Consider the following 21,152-nt stretch of genomic DNA (forward strand, 5'->3'; position numbering starts at 1 on the left):
GGTCATCTTCACATCTTACTTTCAGTAATTGGTTTAAGTTACCCTCTTCAGCTTCATGGCCCCTAAGAGCAGCTCCCTGGCGTGCCAAGAGCTGTACAGAGCCTGCAATTTTCAGGAGACACCATCTTGATTCCTGTTGCTGTGCAGCTTTGGCTGAAGATAACTGGACATCTACTGGTTTTGTTTTTTGGCAGTGGGTAGTGACAGCAACTTTGTGTGCATTGCTTTGGACATGTTCTGCAAATTTTTGAGTTGCCTTTTTCCAGTTTCGGAAACCAGTTTTGACAAATGTTGGATCTGCATTCTTGGCCAAATTTGATTTTTCATGCCCAAAAGCTTGAGCACAGAAAAAACATAGGATTCCATTGACTCCTGAACTGTAGTGGAGCCAAGGAAATTCGCGGTTCCACTTTTCTTGGAACCTTAGAGTTTTGTTGGTGAGCTGCTGCACTGCAATGAGCTTCGGGTTAGCATGGTTGGGTTCAGCATCCTGCCTGCCTACCTGCACTTCTTCTCTTGCGCCTGTTCCCTGTCTCACCTATGAAATATGAAAATGTGCTAGCCTGTTTCTGACATGACATAATTAAAATGAAGTACCTGACCCTTTACACAGCACATACCTGCAACTCTGAGCTACTTCTCCCTGTCTCACACTCCCTGTATTTAAGCAGCTTCACCTCATCTGTTCTCTGATATGAAAACAACTGAGTTATGATCATATTGAGTCCACATAGCCAGAAAAGAGTCTTTGGATGTACATTTTAAAAACTGGGTGTGCCACATTCATTTTCAGATTAATGTGTAAAAAAAACCCTGACTGCGTATCAATAACTTTACAGACTAGACTGGGCTGATGTGTAAAACTATACTCAGGCTCACCACATAACCATAACACTATATAAAATATAGGCTAACTCAGGCTAGCTCGACATTAAGCCTTTTCTTTGAACAAGTTAAACAATTTTTACAAATTAACTTCCATTTTAAATGAACAAATATTGTAAGTCAACAACAATAGCTCAAGTTTAGAAAAACATTTATTATTAAGACTTATTTTATTTCTGCATCTGAGTATAATGAGTTGAGTAGCCTATAACAGCATCTGTTTGTCATACATTGCTGACAGAAAACGCTGCTGTTTAAAGTGGACACAGAATGTTCTAGGCAACATTAAATGTTTAGGTTAGCTAGCTAACGGGCTGAAGTTACCTAGCAACAGTGTATGTTAACGTTAGCTCATCAACAGGTGTAGACCATAGACTGTAAAAAAATAAGTAGACAGACATTTTGATTACCCTGACCTGAGCTAATTTGCTGAATCAACCAACTCACATCTCCTTTCTTTTTTTTTTCATCCATGAAGACATTAAAGTCATTTGTTGCTGGCGTTTCATGACTGACTGCGATACCGGCTGCTCAGTAGAACTTTCAGTGCGCTTACACTATTAAGAGTGTGCACGAGACGTACCTGCCTGTACACGGACGCGCGCATCGACACAGACAGGCAGGATGTCTGTTCTGCTCGGTCCTGCTCCTCCGTGACCATGACGGCGCGCGGTAAAAAAAATAATATCAAACTAATTTGAAAGTGGGGGGGGGGGGGGCACGAACGGGATTTTGAAAAGCGGGGGGGACATGTCCCCCCTGTCCCCATAGGAAATTACGCCCGTGATATTATTAGACATTTGAGCTGCAGAATTTCTTCATCGGAACCATCAGTTTACATGATTTTTGAGTCAGTCTGCCCTCTGCTGGAGATATATGTGCACTTTCATCTAATCAAATGTGACTTTTAAATTGTATTATGTAACTCAGGGACTACCAAACTTTTTTTGTCAGGAAACTGTCTATCTAAAATACTTATTTGAAGTACCCCTGAGATTTTAAATCAATATCTTAATAAATTAACAACACATTTTCACGTTCACAGTTCTCCGACGTTGGGTAATGGTCACATGACATTCAAGTAAACAAATAAAATATTTAATTGTTTAAAATCATTTTTTATTATTTATATTATTTTTTATTATTATTTAATTAATGATCAGCTTTTCATTAACTCACAAACCCCTTCTTTGACAAATTATAATATGATATAATAAAAATATAACTTAATAAATATAAAATATATATATATATTCTTAAATACATGCCTATTTAAGACATGGTAAGTATGTACATTATTAATACATATAAAAATATATATACTAACAATCTGAACAAAAATTTACCAATGCACTAATTATGTCTAACTTTCCATTTATACATACGTTCACGTCTTAATATATATCCAGGTGCAGACTGAAGCATTGTGTAACTGGGAGAGTTTTAATAGTCTAATATTTCATGGTGGTTAAAAACTCAAGTGCGGCTTTAGTTTTCAGGAGAATTCACACTTTATTCACAGATCATTCAGGAAAATGTCAAGTTGTTTCAGGAAAGTTGTTTTCTGTTTTATTAACACATGAGCAGCAGGTTAAAGGGTCATGTTAAAATCATCAGGCTCACACTTGTTTGCTACTTTAACAGCGTTTACACACATGGTCCCTCTGCTCCACACATGCCTCTGTCAATGACACACACAACCTTCTGGAATGGGTCTGAAGACAGACACGACAACCACAGTCAAGAGAAGAAACAAATAGCACATTAACATGAAGATATCTGCTCCTTACTTTCTTCTGTGAAACTCAAAAGAAGATCATTTGAGCAATGCTGGTAAAGTCTTTAAATGAACTCTCTCAAAATAAAAGAAAAAAAGGAATAAGAGGCGGTACTTTTTTCTAAATGTGCATCTTTACAGCCTTTTTTTGCCTCTAAACGAAGCATATATACTGTAGCTCACATATTATACCTTAAGGGTACATATTAGTACCTAAATATTAGTAGCTTTGAAAAGGTACCACTTTTTCTGAAAGTGTATGAAAAAATCACAAAGACTTTTCTCAAATGATCTTCTTGTTCCACTGATAAAGAAAGTCATACTGATTTAGCAAAACATGAGGATGAGTAATTGATTGATTTTTTTGAGTGAACTATTACTTCGAACCCATTTTTTAAATCCATCAATAAATTACTTAAATAAATTAATCAGCGTTAACATGTGGTCACCATATATATATATATATATATATATATATATATATATATATATATATATATATATCGTGAGAATATATATATTCTTTTTTTACCATTTTTAATTGAATTTTTAATTGAATTTTTAATCTAAAGATAGTTGGATTATTATTAATTAATTTAATTTAGTTTTTAGTTATTTTTATTGTATGTTTTAATTTTGTTTTAAAATGTTGTTTTCTGACTCAACCAAACGTATTATCTACCAGTTCAAACTAATTCGTTGTGGATGGATGTGCATATATGAGCAGTCTTCCTGCAGTGTTTATCATCAGAGCTCAGCTGTTGAGCACAGTTGACGTGTTTTACTGCAGGTCATTGCTCTCATGACCCGTGAGTGTGTTTATGAGCGGGACGCCTCTAACCCCATTGAAGCCGCAGAGACACCTTTGCACCTTTGGGAAAAGATGTCACAACATGTCCAGGTGCAGACTGAAGCATTACGTAACTGGGAGAGACTGTATGTCTGTATGTGTGTGGCATTCAACATGAATCAAATGAGGCAACCTGATTCACTCTGAACAATCAGAAAACTCTGTTGTGACATAATATATTTAGAGTAAATAACTAAACACACATGTGTAGCTCTTATCTACTTCTGAAGGCAGGGCCGGTGTTCTGTCGATTTGTGCTGCCTTGTCGAAAAATGCTACCTCCCATTAAAACCAATGGTAGCATAATTCGATAGCGAAAAGTGTTACCTATCAGATTTTGCTTCATGCATGATATTAATAAGGTGTGAGGCTTTATTAACATGTACACCTACCCCAACCCTAAACCTACCCTTACAGTATGATAAATACAGTGTTGGTAGCATAATCTGATAGGTAGCATTATTTGTCAGAACACCGGCCCGAGGCATACGAACTAAGCCAGGGGGCCCCCCAATTTTTTTTTTTTTTTTTTTTTACAATTAAATAACTTAAACAAGTGATATAAATGAATGAATGAATGAATAATGAACGAATAAATGAATAATTCAAGACAAGAAAATTCTTATTTACCGACAACTGCTGCTGTGTCTGCTAGCGTTTGAGTCATGCGCAATTGTGCATAAACATCTCGCGTGCATTGACAATTCGCGCCGGCGCGCAAGTGCGCGTCACTGTAATAAATGATAAGCCATGTCACAAAAAGGATGTATTGTAATGTGTTCATTCAGGTGTCAGCTACAATGCACACCTTATACATTTTTAATATATATTAAAATAAATTATAAATCATTCAGGTAAAAACGAGGCCCGTTTATCACTTTCAGACACATTCCTGTTAAAGGAAGTTTTTTTTCTTTTTTTTCAGGTTCCCTCACGAAAATTACCCATGGTTTTATCAATAACACTACAAATCATAGTTCTTTTAGCCATGGCAACTGCAAATTAACCATGTTTTTGTTACTTCAAATAATAATTTACAAAGAAGTATTAATATTTTTTTGTTGTCGTTGTTGCTATAAAAACAGACCTAAGCCATCAATAGCCTTTAAAATGACTTAAAATGCATTATATTAAAAAACTATGAGGCAATAATGATTGGTTAATAATAACACTGTTAAAATACTTAATGTAGGCACATACATAATAAACAATTTATGTACATGTTATTACAAATGCCTGCACAGGGAGCCAAACGCCATGTAATTGCTGCTGTTACATTTTTGCTATAGATGACACTGTTTGCCATCCTGCTGTCCTTATGTCATCAGTGGCTATTTTTTGTAACATTATATTTTTTATTATATTAATATTTGTCTATTTTGGTTTCATTTAAAAGATTGCACATTTAATGCACATTTGCAAATTATTTATTTCATGTTTTGTGACAGTTTGTATTCAGAAGTTTAAGAGTAAAGTATGTTATTTAAGTATTGATTTTTATTTATTTATTTTGTATTAATACATAACCTCACTGTATTCATTTATAATGTAACATTATAGCGTGACATTTGTGTCAATAGTCTTGAAGCACAGGTGACTCCGCGTGGTGGGAGGGGGGCCCCCAAATCAAATTCTGCTTAGGGCCCCCAAGAGGCTCAGGCCGGCACTGTCTGAAGGACTTGCGACGGAGCAAATTAAAGTTTAGCGACCTCTACAGAACAATTAGAAGCCTGTATTTTACTCTAATTACAGTTCAACTCTTTATACATACAATCAAAGAGGACTCTATTCTTAAACTGCTGTACACAACACAGCAAGGCCATTGCGTACATGTGGTGAGGTCCAGCAGGCTTTAAGGAAGCTGCCAGACTGCTGAGTCATCTCAAGACTGTGACTTTTTTTAACAGAGCGTCCTCAGTAGCTCTGGCTCTGGGGCTTTCCACACACAATCTGTCTATTATTGAAAGGCACAGCCCAGGGCACCGAATGGCCTGGAGATGAGACCAGAGCTACACTGGAGAGCGTGGAATATGACAAACGATCAGTGCCTACACAGTCTTCAGTGCTGCCTACGCACTCATCGGGGGACATTAGAAGTTCACTCCAGTGCTTTTGTTGATTTGGAACTGATTGCAACATCATGAAACGCAGAGTAATGTAAATACAGTTACAGTGAGTGATGCCCATGAGTGTGTGTTTGTCTTAGTGTTTGTATTTTTTTAGTTCTAATATTGCGATCAACAGCAAGCCTACATTTTTTGACGGACATTTTAATATGTGTGGGGGTGAACTATGTTTGATTTTTGGGTATTATAAAACATGATGGAGATGCTCCAAATACCCTTTACTTAGTTCATTATACTTCTTTTATTTTAAGTTTATTTTGGGGCCTAAAAAATCATGTTATTCAATTCACTTTCAAATTTTTTTTTTGTTCATTATAGTTTATTTAAACCCATAAAATACAGATCCTGTTGAAAAATTAAATAGTTTCATCTTTAGCCCTTATCAGATCTGATATTATATATATATATATATATATATATATACAGACATGGCTCACCTAGGCTGCATTTTATGATAAAAATACAGTTAAAACTGTAATATTGTGGAAGCGTATTACAAGTTAAATCCTCTTTTGTATTTGATTTTGAACATATTTGTAAAATATTTTTAGTGTCACATGATCCTTCAGAAATCATTTTAATATGCTGATTGGCAAAGAGCATTTATTATCAATGTTGAAAACAGATAATACTTCCTATTTTTTGTGGATTTTCTTTTTTTTTGTCGTCCACAAAACCTCTAAATTCGTTGATAAATGTCTGGTGCCATGTTTAATATGAAACGGTGCCGGACCCTTATATTGTTCTGGAACTGATGTGCAGTGACTAATGGGTATTATCTACTTCATTTTATCAATTCACTCCATTTATCAATGAAATCTGTGCTTCAGACAAAACACAGTGAGCTAATATAACCTTTATGTGTATTTAAGGATTTGCCTAATTGTTTGCATTTACCATAGTTATACGCATAGCAAGTTATTATTAGTTTGGGACTTATCAGAAGCATATGTGAAGATTTCATCAGATTCTCACTGACTTTGAACGGATTTTTCACAATTTCTGTCATTTAATTTAGGCATTTATTATGATACCAAACCGGTTGTGGCATGTTTCAGATTAATACTACACTTCCTTTCACGCCTTAGTTTGTTAATGCATGCACTTCCACAGATTACTATGCACAACAGCAAAACACATTCATCCAGATGAAAAACAAAGCCCTGTTTGACAACTTCTTTGATGGTCTCACTGTTAAACTGACAGCTGGGGAAAGCAGGCAAGGCGGGACATTATTAGTCAGCGAGGCCATTGTCCGGGCATGTGCTGCAGAGACACTTGAGGTTGAGAGTTGAGAAAGCGACTGAGAGCTAAAACACTGCTTCTAATTAGCATTCAAAATCCTGCTGCCGCCTCGGGCCTCGACAAACTAATTAAGAGAGATTCTCACCGATATGTCTTTCAAAAATCATTTTTATTTGGACAATGCTTACCTAATGGCATAATGAGACATGTGCAGAACACATTTCCTCTATAATCTTTTTTACCCATCACAATGCAGATGATTAATTTCAAACTTTGGCAGCCGCTCTAGTTATGCAGGCAGAATATGGAGACAATTGTAGTAATAACAGCATTGCCCAGAGAAAAACTAATTAAAACACATCCATCAAGTTTTCTGTTTAGCCGGGATTCATTCCAAGGAACAGCAGCCTGCCGTGCTTTCTGTGTGGTTTAAAAACCTTTACAAGTGAATGAATCCAGATTTGCTTTTCAAATACTTATGAAATGTTAAACATTGCAGCTGTAAATCATACTTCATCTATGGTTAATGTCTCCTACAGCAGCGTCATGCTTTTACTTATAATACTGAACGGGAGTCCTCCATTTAGCACGAGGTAAATATGTCTCTTAAAAGTATAAAGTCCATGCCAAAATCCACTCTGGCGTTGTGAGGAGTGTAATTAGCATTGATTTAGTGAAGAGCAATCCACTGGGTCTCTGTTGCCGATGACTTCTGCAATAAAAGTGCCATGGAAAAACGCCAGTGCACAAAACATCCATGGCGTGACACCCACATGTACAAATCCATTCACTGCGTCTGTGAGCACGCCAAGAGGTGTCACTTTGATAAATGGAGGAAGCACAGAAGAAAAGAAATAAATGAGTTTTAAAGTACTCTGCGTTTTTTTATCAGGTGTTTTCTTAACATTGAGCTCCTGCCTTCACTTTCTTGTCTATGGGTTCTTCTCTTTTGGATCCGGTCCTGCATCTGGGCTGAGAAATCTGGGGGATACAACAGGCATACTGAATTAGTTTAAAGACTTGTGAGGTTCATCCAGTCAAATCATTTTTTCTATTATTTTTTACATTTTTATACATTTTTACTGTTATTAGCAAATAAAATGTGATATCTGATCTGATTTCCACGTTTCATTCAGCATGAATGCCTTTATAAATAAAAATCCTTAAAGAATGTGTTTAAAATGTCTGTTGGATTTTCAAATAAAATCTGTAACCAATTGTAAAGGATTCTAATGGGATCAAATAAGAATTTTCCAACAGGATTTTATAACTATTTATTAATAAAGTGTGTTTGGGAACCCTTTTGAATTGATTAATGATGTTTCATATGTGTACAGTATATTTCCTATATAGATATAATTCTCCTATTGAGAGCAATGCGCTTTAAAATATCCCACCTTTGTTTAGGGAATTTGGGAACATTTGGAATTGAATTTTAAGCAAATTCCCAATATGATCTATTAGAATTGACTCCAAATTATCATCGAAATTCCAACTGGGAAGGGTTTTTATTTATGTATTGATTTATGTATTTATTTTTTGACTCTGGCAGATATTTCATACACAAGCCTCTCAAAACTCTAAAGGAATATTTAGTCCTGATTTTCGGTGTGTCAGACCGGACAGAGCGGTCTTTCAGAGCTCAATCCAGTAAATCAATAGCAGATGTTATTCAGGAGAACTGATTCCTCAGAACGCTTCTCCATGCTAGGAAGCATAAACGTCGTCTTTACCCTCAGAGCTCGACGTCTCCTTCGCCGCAGCTGCCCAGATGTGACAGATGTCTGTTCCTGCCGGTCTGAACGGCGACGCGGTTTTTGAAGCGCACGAGCGCGAGCGCGATCTCCGCGTTCCACGCCGTTCCCTCCTGCTGGCACCTGAAGTCAATCTCCTTCCCGCCGTCCATCACGATGGTGAAGTACACCAGACCCCGTTTATACTCCACGCAGTCCAGCGTGGTCATCTGCTCGAAGTGCATCTCTTTACCGCTCTCTCCTTTACAGTCGTACAGCCGGAGCCCGTCCTCCGTCAGGACGCAACGCTTCTTCTTCCACAGCTGCAGAACTCCATTACTCCTCTTCTCCAGATAGCCGTCCTTCATGACTTTACACTGGTTCATTCTGAATAAAGGTCGGAGTGAAACAAAAACGAGAATCGGCGAAGCGTTCACTGCTTTATCCGCGCAGCGTTAACGACCGAACATTGCACGCAAACGCGCGTAACCGCCGTGCGCCCGCTACATACAGTACACAACGACCTCATTTATCTCCATTCGCTCAAGTTTAAAGGTTTCTGCTGGAAATAATTCCCCTGAAGAGTCTTGATTCGCTGCATTGCCGCGCCAGACTCCTCTGTGGTTAAGATCAGTTTCCTGTTTTAAACACTGTTACAGTCTACTTGAAGTCCCGTAATCTGGGCATGTTGGTGCTTGCTCCTCTTGAAAGCGACTCTTCTCGTGTTTCTGAAGGCGCTCCCCACCCGCTCGTGACGTCATGGGGATTACTGCTGGACGTTAGTTCATGTCATGACATCTTCACCTCAGACGGCTTTTTGGGTGAAGGGCCTTTCTTTTATTCTGTTGAATCTCTTTGACGGGATACTTAACGTCTGACTGCTCTTATTAATCCCTCAGTCATTTTTTTTTCAGAATTCCTGTTAATTTAGAACCAAAGGATCCTAATATGATTTTTTATTTATTATAATTTTTTTATAAGACCCCGATACAACACAAAATTAAAACTAGATCTTCTATTTTGATTATACAAGTTATGATAGTCTCTGTAGGACAAGGAAAATAATCTTATCTTTAAAAAGATAAAAATAAAAAAAAATCCTAAAGCTCTACTATAGTTTCAAAACATTTAAAAAATATGGGTTCTGACAGAAGAATATCCCATAGAAAATTGTAGGAAAAAAGTAAAAAGTAGTAGGTGAGGGTGAATAGTTATTCTTGTTCAAAGTTTACTCTTGTTCAAGCCTTTTTCTGTTTAATAACTGAGGCCAAAAACTCCCTTTAACTTTCAGTGCACTACAAAATAATAATAATAATAATAAATAAATAAATAAAACCCCTCACCAAATCTTTGATTTGACACAGTCTTACATTTGCCCCATTGATATTTACATTGATATTTTATTTTTCACCAGTATGATATTTGTGGCTTGTTTGTTTTGGTGTTTTTTTTTTTTTGCTGTTACTGTTGTTTAGTATTTTAGTTTTCCTGCTCTGTACCATGTGATACTTCACTTACACAAAAAGTCCCTTACCAAATAATTTAAACATATGGCCTATGCTCAAGTAGATAGAGACCTTATGTAGCTCTGCACCTTTTCAGCGCTGCTCTCCTTCCTCTTGTATTTCAACAGTGTGAACATTTATGAATGAACTGCTCATTTTAAAAACGTCTGGTCTACTGTTTTGACATCTGCCTGGAACATTACAATGTTCGTTATAACTTTAGTTTCCACTATGTAAAGTAAATCCACTTCCAAATCCACTGACCAAATATGACCAAATCATGAATTTACTGAAAAAACCCCTGAAGAGTCTTGTTACTCAGTTCAAAACACTGGTGGACTGAAAGCTCTTAAAGTCGTGTCTCTTCAGAGCAGGAAGCGAAACTCATCCGATAGTGCTGTCTTACAACTAAAATGGAATGATGAACATCTTCGAAAGTCACTGTTGGTCGTGGGAAATAGTTGCTCTTATTCATTGTTGAGACATTGTTTTATTTTTGCATTCTGTCCACTAGAGGACAATCTTTACTTCGTAGCATGTGAAACCTAATTGGAAGGGTCCATACTGTGTTGTTTCACACATGCCACATTAAATAAAAACATTTAGGTCATCTGCTCTTATTGGAACCAATGTCTGACATAATCACTGGAAAACACAAAGATGTACCTTGTGTTATTAAAGATCATCCACATTTGCTACAAATAGAATGCACGGCTACAGTAAGATTTTGCTAGATGCTAGATTGCTAGATTTGGCAGCGGCTCTTTTCCTTCCCTGAGTTCAACAACCATTATGCAGACAGCTTGTAACATGAACAGCGTTACACCCACACAACACTGTGGATTTAGTTTGTAATGTTTGACAGATTAATCATATTCCAGTCATTAATTTAACTTTTCTGTTTCAGGTGAAAAGTTTAACCAAGCCGGTGTGCTGCAGTGGGGTGTAACTGTATCAGAAGCACTTTTTTCCTTTTTTTTAAATACTTAAATCTGTTTGGAATAGTTCACCCAAAAATGAAAATTTGCTGAAAATGTACTCATCCTCAGGTCATCCAAGATGTAGATGAGTTTGTTTCTTCATGGGAAAAGATTTGGAGGAAATCACATCACTTGCTCACCTCTGCAGTGAATGGGTGCCGTCAGAATGAGAGTTTTAATGGTTCAAAGGTAAAACACTTTAATGACGTACTTGTTTACTACAAACACACAGCTGTTTTTTGTGATGTTTTTATCAGCTGTTTGGACTCTCATTCTGACGGCACCCATTCACTGCAGAGCATCCACTGGTGACAAAGTGACGCAATGCTACATTTCTCCAAATCTGTTGCCATGAAGAAATAGAATGGATGGCTTCAGGGTGAGTACAATTTCAGTAAATATATATATAATTTTTTTTTTTTTTTTTTAGGGAACTTTAATATATATACAGATCCTGAATGTAATAAAAACGAATATACTGAAAAAATAATACATGTGGCAGAACAGGCCACTTGATGTTCATTGAAACTGGCATATCCAGGAACAGTGCTTGAATATACACAGAGCTGAGTGTAACCTTCACAACACACACGACACTAAAATAATGCAATAAATGTTCAAAACATCCTAAAATAACGTAAAACTCCCTTTTGGCTGACAAATTTAATAAGTATAACTATTAAAATGTGCATTATATCTAGAAATACAGCAGTAGTGAGGGTGATGATTCACAGACTGTTCACAGTCAGCAGAGCTCGATGTTCTTAACCAGTGAAATGTTTGCGACTTTTTAAAGGATTATTGGTTGCTTCCCAGGAGGAAGTGACCTGACTGTAAGTGTCAGATAGTTCAGCTTTCAGTCACAATGTAACTCAATAAAAGAGTGACTCATAGGACATTTCTAAAATTGTAAAATGATTAGGTTATGAACTTAGCACATGTCATTGAGATCATGCGAACGGAATGTGCTTACGTGCTATTCACTTTACAGATAACCATTCACATGCAACAAATGCAGAGAACATTGATGCGTAGACAATGAGAGTTTATATGAATAATTCATATGACCAGTTGATTGTTTGGTCAAGTTAATACAGAAAATGTAAATAAAAAACTGTCTGATAAATGGTAAGTATAAATGATGTACTGTATATGAAACAATAGGTTATATGTCATTTAGATATGTGATTCAATATACACTATGGTTCAAAAGTTTGAGGTCAGGAAGATATTTTTAATAAGAAATGAATACATCTGCGAAGATGCATTCAGTTGATCTAAAGACATTTATAATGTTACAAAAAAAAAAAAACTTTTGAAATGTACATTTCTATTTATTAAAGACTACTGGAAAAAGTAGCACAATTTCCACAAAATAAAAACAGCACAACTATTTTAAACACTGATAAAAATAAATATTTCTTAGCATATTAGAATGATTTCCAAAGGATCATGTGACACTGAAGACTGGAGTAATGATGCTGAAAATTCAATAACTATTCACATAGAAAACAATTATTTTAATTTGTAAAAATATTACACAGTATTAAAGTTTTTAGTGTATTTTTAATCAAACAAATGCAGCCTTGGTGAGCAGAAGAGGCTTCTTTAAAAATATTTTAAAAAGCGTACAGACCCCAAACTTTTTAATGGTAGTGTACATCATACAATGAAAAAAAAAGTTAAAAAACCAAGTGAAAATCTGTTCATTTGTTTTGTTTTTTCAGTGTGTTATACCATATTCCCTCTACTAGAAATATACATTGAAACTAGCTCTGCTTACTTGCAAGGCACATTCATTTCACATAAAATAAATCTTACAAACATTTACATTCACCAGCTATTCAGTTTAATGGACACAAATAAAAAAGACACCAAAACTGTGCTTTTTTTTTTTACATTTACTTCCATAACATCTTCTTAAAGTACGTGCAGAATGCATATGTGGGATATTTTTCCAATGATAGTGAAATAAATTTAACTCATCTTAAGCCAGGGAGTACTTTTGACTTATTCAAGCTTTGAACAGAGCTGAAGATTACTGTGAGTGAAGCTCAAACAATCATGTGGCAAACTAGTAAACTCATGCAGATCCATTAGAGAACAGACAGTACATCTAAGCAGAAGAATACAGACAGCACAGATCAGGTTCCACTTAATCTGACCAAACTCAAGTGATCATCCTCTCTGAGCAGATTAAGACTAATCCTGTGTTTTGTTTACATACTTGACATTCTTTCAAGTGTTAAGAAGAGATGTTTATGGGTTTAAGACAATGACATGATGTGGAACGTGTTGAAATGTGGAATGTGTCTGGTTTGAGATTTAGACAGAATCATCTGGACTCTGGTTTCCTTCTTGACTTACACTGGTTTCCGTTTTGAAGACAGTAACATGCACTCGTTCATGCACATATACATGAGCATGCTTACGATTGGTGTCACGCTGATCTATTGAGTGTGTGACAGCGCTCCAGCACCTTGACCGTATCCAAAGCCCTTTGGTCCAAAGTTTTTGGCATAGCAACCTGTGTAGAGCACAAAATGAAGTAAATATGGCACCATGACAATGCTTTTTACAAATTATGAAGAAAATGCGACTGGTGTTGTTGCAAATCTCGCTACGGTGATGTTAAGTGGTATCCAGGGTGTTTCTGATTTGCTGATTTGTTGCTTATTTTCAAAGAGAAATTGAATATAACGCATAACATTGACTGTCAAATATGTATTTTATGCATGGGAGGGGAATATGCTGTTTTGATAGTTGGATAGGGTTGTTGGGCTTTTTGGGGGCTATTTTTGATTGACCTTTGGGCTGGTTTTGTTACACAGACCTAGTAATCCTGTCCAGTAGTGTGTTTTTGGTCATATTACTTTAGGATTTAGTGGTTCTAACATGCTACCAATAGAAGGCGACAAATTACAAGTAGAGAACAACAGAGACAAATTCAGTTTCCATTAAAACCAATACAACAATACCAATTATAACCATTAAAACCATTAAAAGATGTAACTATATGTGATGAAAATGACAGAATTTTAAAGCACAGACTTTGTAATTACTGAGTAACTTATTGTGAATATTAAATGGGAGTCACAGTGCAAATGATGTTCAGTGAGGTTTTGTTAAACGCATAAGCACAAACATACACAACACTGACTCAAAAATCGATCTTGGGATTTAGGAATTGTTATTGGTTCATGAAAATGAAAATTGATTCAAATCAGTTAATCAATATACTGTAGTCAACCCAGCCCAAGCTGCTGTTCTGAGAGTTTTTAGTTCATTATGTGGTTCTGGGTGTTTTCTAGGTGGTTGCATGGCATGAATGACTAAAAAGAGACAGGATAACATTGGATACTCTGCCTTTGCAGTAGATTTCACCATCCTTGTCAGCTAAAGTTGTAGATTCCAGCCCCTTGCCGCAATTTGCACATCGGAAACAAGCCTTGTGCCATGCCTGCAGAGAAGAAGACCACATTCACTCAATGAAGACCATGTCCAGAGCATGCAGAATCATAAATAGTGGCTTAGTTCATTTTGGTGCGTCACGACAGCATTTCCTCCTGTCGTTTCTGCTTTTGGCTTACATTTCCTGCCCCTATGACTTTTTCAGCTGCGTAGACGGCCTTGCTACACCGAGGACATTTATCAGAGCCACCAAACTTTTGAGCAAACTTGGATGCGTTGGGGTTATTGGTTGGCCGGTGTTCCTGAGGCCTGCAAACAGGAGACACACAAGAGTCAGATGCTGAACAGTCACCAGACTGGCCACATCTGCGAGATTCATGCCACCAAATCTTTAAAGGAATAGTTCTTCAAAATATTATATTCTGCGATATCTTAAACATTTTCCACAACTGCCTTTCTCCTGTGGAACACAAAAGAAGTAGTTTTGAAGAATGTTCATTCTGCTCTTTTCCATTCAATGAAAGTGAAAGGAGAACAAGAGCTGTCAAGCTCCAAAAAGGCATCTTGTGAGCTATATTCCAAATTTTCTGCAGTCATATGATAGCTTTGTGTGAGGAATAGAGTGAAATTTTTACAGACAGTCACCATTCGTGTTCATATCATGTAAAAGAACAGCTTGGAGATTGTGCTATAAATGTGTAAAACATGATAAACTATAGTTGATTACTTTATATGTTGCTCAAATGGTCCCTTTCCACCTACAGTAAGTATGTCCTACTTGGCCATAACAGGCTATGAAGTAGACGTTATGCCAACAGTCAGAAGTCTAATTTTGTGAGACTAGATGTCAAAAGAATAAATATGAAGTAATATTTAAGAATCAAAATGCAAATGAAGTGTATTCTTACTCCACATGTTTAATTCCCAGTGACTCTCCTTTATCCATGCTCAGAGTTCCTGCGCCAGCGCCGTAGCCGTAGCCTTTGGGCCCATACTTTTTGCCGTAGCAGGCCTTGCAGTAGACCTCACTCTCATGGACGGCTACAGTAGTGCTGTCTAGACATTTCCTGCACACCACTGAAATGACAAGGATGAGTCAATATAACAAAATTCATAGATGAAAGTCTTCTGCAGTGACCTTCAGCTTCAAAGTTTCAAAAACATAATAATGACAGTAACCTGGTCACCAAAGCAAACCTGTTGCTTAAGCCAATTTAGATATCTGAAAGGATATGAAAGTCGTGACATTTGCCAAGTATGGCAACCAGTACTCAGAATTGGTGCTCTGCATTTAACCCATCCAAGCACGCACAACTTGCACAAGGGCACTTCAGTCATGAGTATTGAGGGTGGAAGACAGCGCTGCTTATTCACTCCCTCTCACCTACAACTCCTGCCAGCACCGAGACTCGAACCTGCAACCTTCTGGTAACTAGTCCGGCTCTCTAACCATTAGGCCACAGCTGCTGATATCATAATATATTGTTGTTTGAAAGACATTATTTCAATGAGAAAGTATTTTTTCATAGTTTAATATTAGATAAAGATAGGTCAATTTCTTTCCCTGAAAATTTGCTATATGTGCTAGTTTTGTGCAGTCTGTGAGCATAAAGTCTTGTTTGTCTAGAGGAACACCTCAGCAAGGTTCTGTGTTTAATTGAATAATTATAGGGACTCTGATTTTTGATTTTGCAGATAGTTTGTCTTGAATGCAGAGCCCTTTCAGGGCCAAAATCAGGGTAATATTATTTTTCCTAAGTGAATTATAGAAACAACCAGAAGAGAGCACCAGAGAACAATCCTGACATCTGTTGAAAAAATGTTACCACCTAAACTATGACTGTGACCCAGTTCATAACATTATCCATAATTAGAATTAGTTTCTCCTAAATAATAGCAGATGCCCTAATTATTAAATGAAAGAAAAAAATAAGTAATATTGAACTGGTATCAAGATGCCATTTTAAAAGATTATTTTCACAACCAAAAGTATATACCTTTTCATAAGCAACAAACGTTATAATTTGTAATATATAAATATTATATTATAATAACCATGAAACTATCAAAATCTGACAGCTTGCTCTTTCAATACAGCTTTAAAAGCATTCTTGCACACATTTTGTGTTGTGCCTGCAGTTGTACAAAAGATGAATAATTATTAACAAACAAATTATATATTAATCCTTATTCTGCCCTTGGTAAACTTTGTCAAACAAACTGACCTACAGTACTGGTACTGTGGACTCATGGCCAATGTCATGGCACTGGACACAGGAAAATGAACAGGACTTACTGCACAGGAAGCAGGATCTGTGGAAGCTCCGCCCTTCACACTGCACTTCTTCTGCAAAGTAGACTGTTTTCTGGCAGCAGCCACATTTGCTTCCACCCCCAAGAGGCATCCTGTAACACACACACACACGCACGCCCACACACACACACACACACACACACACACACACACACACACACACACACACACACACACACACACACACACACACAAACACAAACAAACACACACACACAAACCTGACCTGAATCACCTACTTTCGGTGGGCATCTTAATGGTACAAACAATATTTCATTCAATTCCAGAAAATGTGTGTTAAGTTTAAGTGTAGGAGCAGGTGTAGGATAAGAGTGTCACAAACAATTAAAGTCAATGAGAAGTCCTGAAGTTTTGTAAATACTATATTTGTATGTAATTATACTGTAGTTGGTCCTTAGCAAAGAAAAAAACAAGAACTTTACATAAACGTGATGACATACCACAAGAGAAATGCAATGCCCAAAAAGGCATTGAGATTATTAAAACATGCACGTCTAAAATCTGAAACTCGGCGATTTTGATGTAAAAGCGCATTTGGACTTTCAAAAGCACATACTTATTGTGATTCCAGAGAACAAATTGAACACTGCTTGCCAAGTTTATGTTTTCTTTTCTAAATATGCCTCTCGCTTCACTAGACTAACATTGCAATGGTTCTCCAGTCAACCAGAATTAATTTAATCCGACCTTAAAAGCATGATGAAAATGTTACAATTCAGAACCCACAACTGCAAAAAAAAACAAAAAACATAACATAACATAACATAACTAAAACATAACATAACATAACATAACATATAACATAACATAACATAACATAACATAACATAACATAACATAACATAACATATAACATAACATAACATAAAACAAAACAAAAAACACAAAACAAGGATCAGGTGCTTTGTTTTTTTGTTTTATCCAGATATGCATTGAGACTGAAGCTGTCTGAAACCACTTCCTCATAAAATTATGAACACTTGTTAATATGTGTAACTTTGTTTCCAGTATTTTAATAATATCTAATGATTATATTAAGCATTACAAAGCAATTAAATATTTTTGATCAATTAAACCACAAGGCTGGCCTAGAGGTGTGCATAATATTTTTGTTTTATTGTAGAGTTTTATTATTATTAATATTATTTTCAAAAAGAAAATGCATATAAGATAAAAGTACACATGAGATGATTCTGCTCCAGCTCTATGACCTGTAGCATAGGCCTACATCAGCATCTGAATTTGCTCACTTCATTTTGTTCACTCTGATTTCTGATATACAATTACATTTATTCATTTAGCAGACACTTTCATCCAAAGCGGTGTTGGGCTATATTCAGGCTATACAAAACAAACAAAAAAAACCAAATCAAGTTTTTTTGACTCAGTATGGGTTCTGGATTGTACATTTTAATTAACACCTACCCTTTTGACTGTGAATCTTGCTGTCTGATCGGCTGTAATAGCTGGTAAAGGTCTCAATTGTTTTGTCCATAAAAGGGATGGGTGGTTGTAATCGAGACATTCCTGCATAGTTCTGCTGTCTCCAGTCTAAACACTAATTCCGGCCCCGACTCCAAGCATGCTGGGTTGTCAAGGTTGTGAGGAAATGTCATAACTCGGCATGTTGATAACGTTCTGCACTATTACACAAGTTGTGCTCTGTTATGGCCATTTCTCTTCCATTGCAAGCACATGCTTTTCTGATGTTGCCACAGAAGGTCATGAAAAGGTAGACAGCCAGATTCAAGGAAGTTAGACAGTACTGCTAAACTGTTTAAGGAAGTGGTCTCAGCAGATTCTGATTCAATCTACTTCACACTTCCCGTGATGTCAGAATTCTTGAGCTTTATTCATGGGTACAAATCCACCATGCTGCATTAGTCTCATTTCCACGTGGACTAAGTAAAACTATACTGTATGTCTTCAAACTTGCAAAATTAAGCAAAGCCAGGAAACAAAATCTAAACACACTTTCCTCCGCTAACAATAACCAAAAAATACTGTAGCAACATTTTACAAAAACTCAACTACACACAAAAATAAAGGCTCTTTATTGGCATCAATGGCTCCTTTAACATCCATGGAACTTTTACAGTTTATAGTGTAAATGGTCTTTAAATCATTAAAATGTCATTTTAAAACTATTTTAAAGCTTTTATTTTTATTTTAAAGGTTCTCCGGAGAACTCAGTTCACCTGTGATATCACTATAAAAAAAATCACCTTTATGGGATTTATTGTTAACTGTAGAGTAAGACTAAGATTGGACATCCAAGATCTACTATTTGTAACACATTTAAGAATCTAAATCGAGTTATATAAGTAATGTTGTTTAGGAAAGACATTTTGTGGCAGATTATTGTTTCCTCAGACATAGTGATAAATGACACTCAGTTGAAAATCTTGGTCAAAACGTTGCATAGACTGAATAAGTTTTGGACAGAATGAGTTCAGTTATTCCACTACAAAGCAAGACTAGACAAGTCACATTCCTGGTTCTAGATCAGAAAAGTTAATGGTAGTTCGTAACTGAGAAAGGGAAGAACTGAACTTGTTGCTTCCTGATGAATGCAAAGAATTTATTAAGTTAAACAAAATCAAAAAGTTGATGAGGTGGAAAGAATTTAAAGAATTCCAAAACCTCAGAAACAGTTTCAGACTTATGTGTTGCACACAAGCTTCCAGAGCCATTACGCAAGGGATGTGTGACGTGGAAGAGTTTCTTACCTGAAGTAATCTTCTGTACCAGGTGTTGATAAGGACAGAAATCAGCAGTCAAAGTCCAGCAGACTGTGGGAATGAGAGCAGATTCTCCTGTCCTAACACACGTAACGGTGGAGGGCTCTGTGTCAAACTTCAGCACAGGAGCTCTGGGGTGGGGCAGAGAGGGAAGTGAGTCAAACTGTGTTCTGTGGTCAGTTGTTAAAGCAACAGCGCTTCCTCATGACCCTGCTGTTTGTTTGCTCTCTGACACTCACAGACATCCTGAACACGGCCTGCCTCACAATGACACTCAAGAAACATCTAAAAAGATATCAAGAAGGTTCAAACAAGTATACACTACTATGTGATAAGTCAAGGTTTACAGAGTTTCCTCTTTCATACCTCAAGAATTGACATTGTTGTTTTAATTTTTTTTTTTATACAATGGAAGTCAATGGGAACCAGCACCTGAAGGTGAACTATTCCTTTAATAATTAAGTGGAAACAGCATAACAAAGCTATTTCATAATTAAATAAATTATACTAAATAAGCTAAACAAACTAAAATATAAAATAAAATAGAATATTTACTACAGTTCAGAAGTTTGGGGACAGTAATATTTTTCAAAGAAATAAATTCAAATCCTAAAAGAAAGAATTCAAATTCATATCACACAAACACAACGGCTATTATCATTGATAATAATCATAAATGTTTCTTGAGCAGCAAATCAGAGAATGATTTCTGAAGGATCATGTGACACTGAAGACTGGAGTAATGATGCTGAAAATTCAACTCTGATCACAGGAATAAATTAGTTTACAATATATTAAATATATACAACAACATATTAAAACAGAAAATAGTACTTTTAATTTCTAATAATAGTTATTACTGGTTTACTTTTTTTTATTTTTTTACTGTATTTTTGATTAAATAAATGCAGCCTTCTTGAGCATAAGAGATTTATTTCAAGAACATTAAACAATCTTACTGACCCCAAACTTTTGAGGTATTGTGAGTAAAATGTTCAATTATACATATATATACAGTACAGACCAAAAGTTTGGAAACATTACTATTTTTTATGTTTTTGAAAGAAGTTTCTTCTGCTCATCAAGCCTGCATTTATTTGATAAAAAATACAGAAACTGTACTGTAATAATGTGAAATATTATTACAACTTAAGTGAAGTGAAAAAGTGAAAGTGAAGTGACATTCAGCCAAGCACAGTGACCCATACTCAGAATTTGTGCTCTGCATTTAACCCATCTGAAGTGCACACACACAGAGCAGTGAACACACACACACACACACTGTGAACACACACCCGGAGCAGTGGGCAGCCATTTATGCTGCGGCGCCCGGGGAGCAGTTGGGGGTTCAATGCCTTGCTCAAGGGCACCTCAGTCATGGTATTGAAGGTGGAGGGAGAACTGTACATGCACTCCCCCCACCCACAATTCCTGCCGGCCCGGGACTCGAACTCACAACCTTTCGATTGCCAGTCCGACTCTCTAACCATTAGGCCACAACTTCCTGAAAATAAAAATAATAGTTTTCTATTTGAATATACTTTAAAATAATAATTTATTCCTG

General features: G+C 36.3%; 2 protein-coding genes and 1 long non-coding RNA gene across 4 annotated transcripts; all 3 read right to left on the reverse strand.

The window, feature by feature from the left end:
- Positions 1-3,318: 3,318 nt before the first annotated feature.
- Positions 3,319-5,603, reverse strand: LOC132129509 (uncharacterized). The gene is made up of 3 exons (XR_009428534.1): positions 5,180-5,603; positions 3,646-3,733; positions 3,319-3,596 (listed from the first exon to the last, which is right to left on the reverse strand). It is a non-coding gene; the product is annotated as an uncharacterized LOC132129509 (long non-coding RNA).
- Positions 5,604-6,637: 1,034 nt separating this feature from the next.
- On the reverse strand, positions 6,638-9,349 carry LOC132129497 (pleckstrin homology-like domain family A member 3). 2 transcript variants are annotated; one of them, XR_009428527.1, is made up of 3 exons: positions 8,606-9,349; positions 7,802-7,855; positions 6,638-7,758 (listed from the first exon to the last, which is right to left on the reverse strand). XR_009428527.1 is itself a non-coding variant. In XM_059541127.1 (2 exons), the coding sequence occupies exon 1, from the start codon at positions 9,000-9,002 to the stop codon at positions 8,619-8,621; it is 384 nt and encodes a 127-aa protein (XP_059397110.1). In that variant the 5' UTR covers positions 9,003-9,349; the 3' UTR covers positions 7,802-7,864; positions 8,617-8,618. The 2 variants fall into 2 exon arrangements, 1 of the variants encoding a protein (XP_059397110.1); XM_059541127.1 differs by lacking the exon at positions 6,638-7,758 and having other exon boundaries at positions 7,802-7,864; positions 8,617-9,349.
- A 3,635-nt stretch (positions 9,350-12,984) lies between these two features.
- On the reverse strand, positions 12,985-19,751 carry LOC132129357 (cysteine and glycine-rich protein 1-like). Its single transcript, XM_059540920.1, has 6 exons — positions 19,577-19,751; positions 16,809-16,918; positions 15,421-15,589; positions 14,692-14,821; positions 14,468-14,561; positions 12,985-13,628 (listed from the first exon to the last, which is right to left on the reverse strand). Exons 2-6 carry the CDS (start codon positions 16,915-16,917, stop codon positions 13,552-13,554), a joined length of 579 nt encoding a protein of 192 aa, XP_059396903.1. The 5' UTR covers position 16,918; positions 19,577-19,751; the 3' UTR covers positions 12,985-13,551.
- Positions 19,752-21,152: the final 1,401 nt, after the last annotated feature.

This window comes from Carassius carassius, chromosome 46 (genome assembly GCF_963082965.1).
Source record: "Carassius carassius chromosome 46, fCarCar2.1, whole genome shotgun sequence".
NCBI classification, from domain to species: Eukaryota; Metazoa; Chordata; class Actinopteri; order Cypriniformes; family Cyprinidae; genus Carassius; species Carassius carassius.

Coding starts and splice junctions, on each gene's coding strand:
- LOC132129357 (XM_059540920.1), bottom strand. CDS start 16,917: ATGCCTCTTGGGGGTGGAAGCAAATGTGGCTGCTGCCAGAAAACAGTC. Junction 15,590..16,808: donor CAGATCCTGCTTCCTGTGCA/GTAAGTCCTGTT, acceptor TTGTCATTTCAG/TGGTGTGCAGGAAATGTCTA. Junction 14,562..14,691: donor AAGTCATAGGGGCAGGAAAT/GTAAGCCAAAAG, acceptor TCTTCTCTGCAG/GCATGGCACAAGGCTTGTTT.
- LOC132129497 (XM_059541127.1), bottom strand. CDS start 9,002: ATGAACCAGTGTAAAGTCATGAAGGACGGCTATCTGGAGAAGAGGAGT.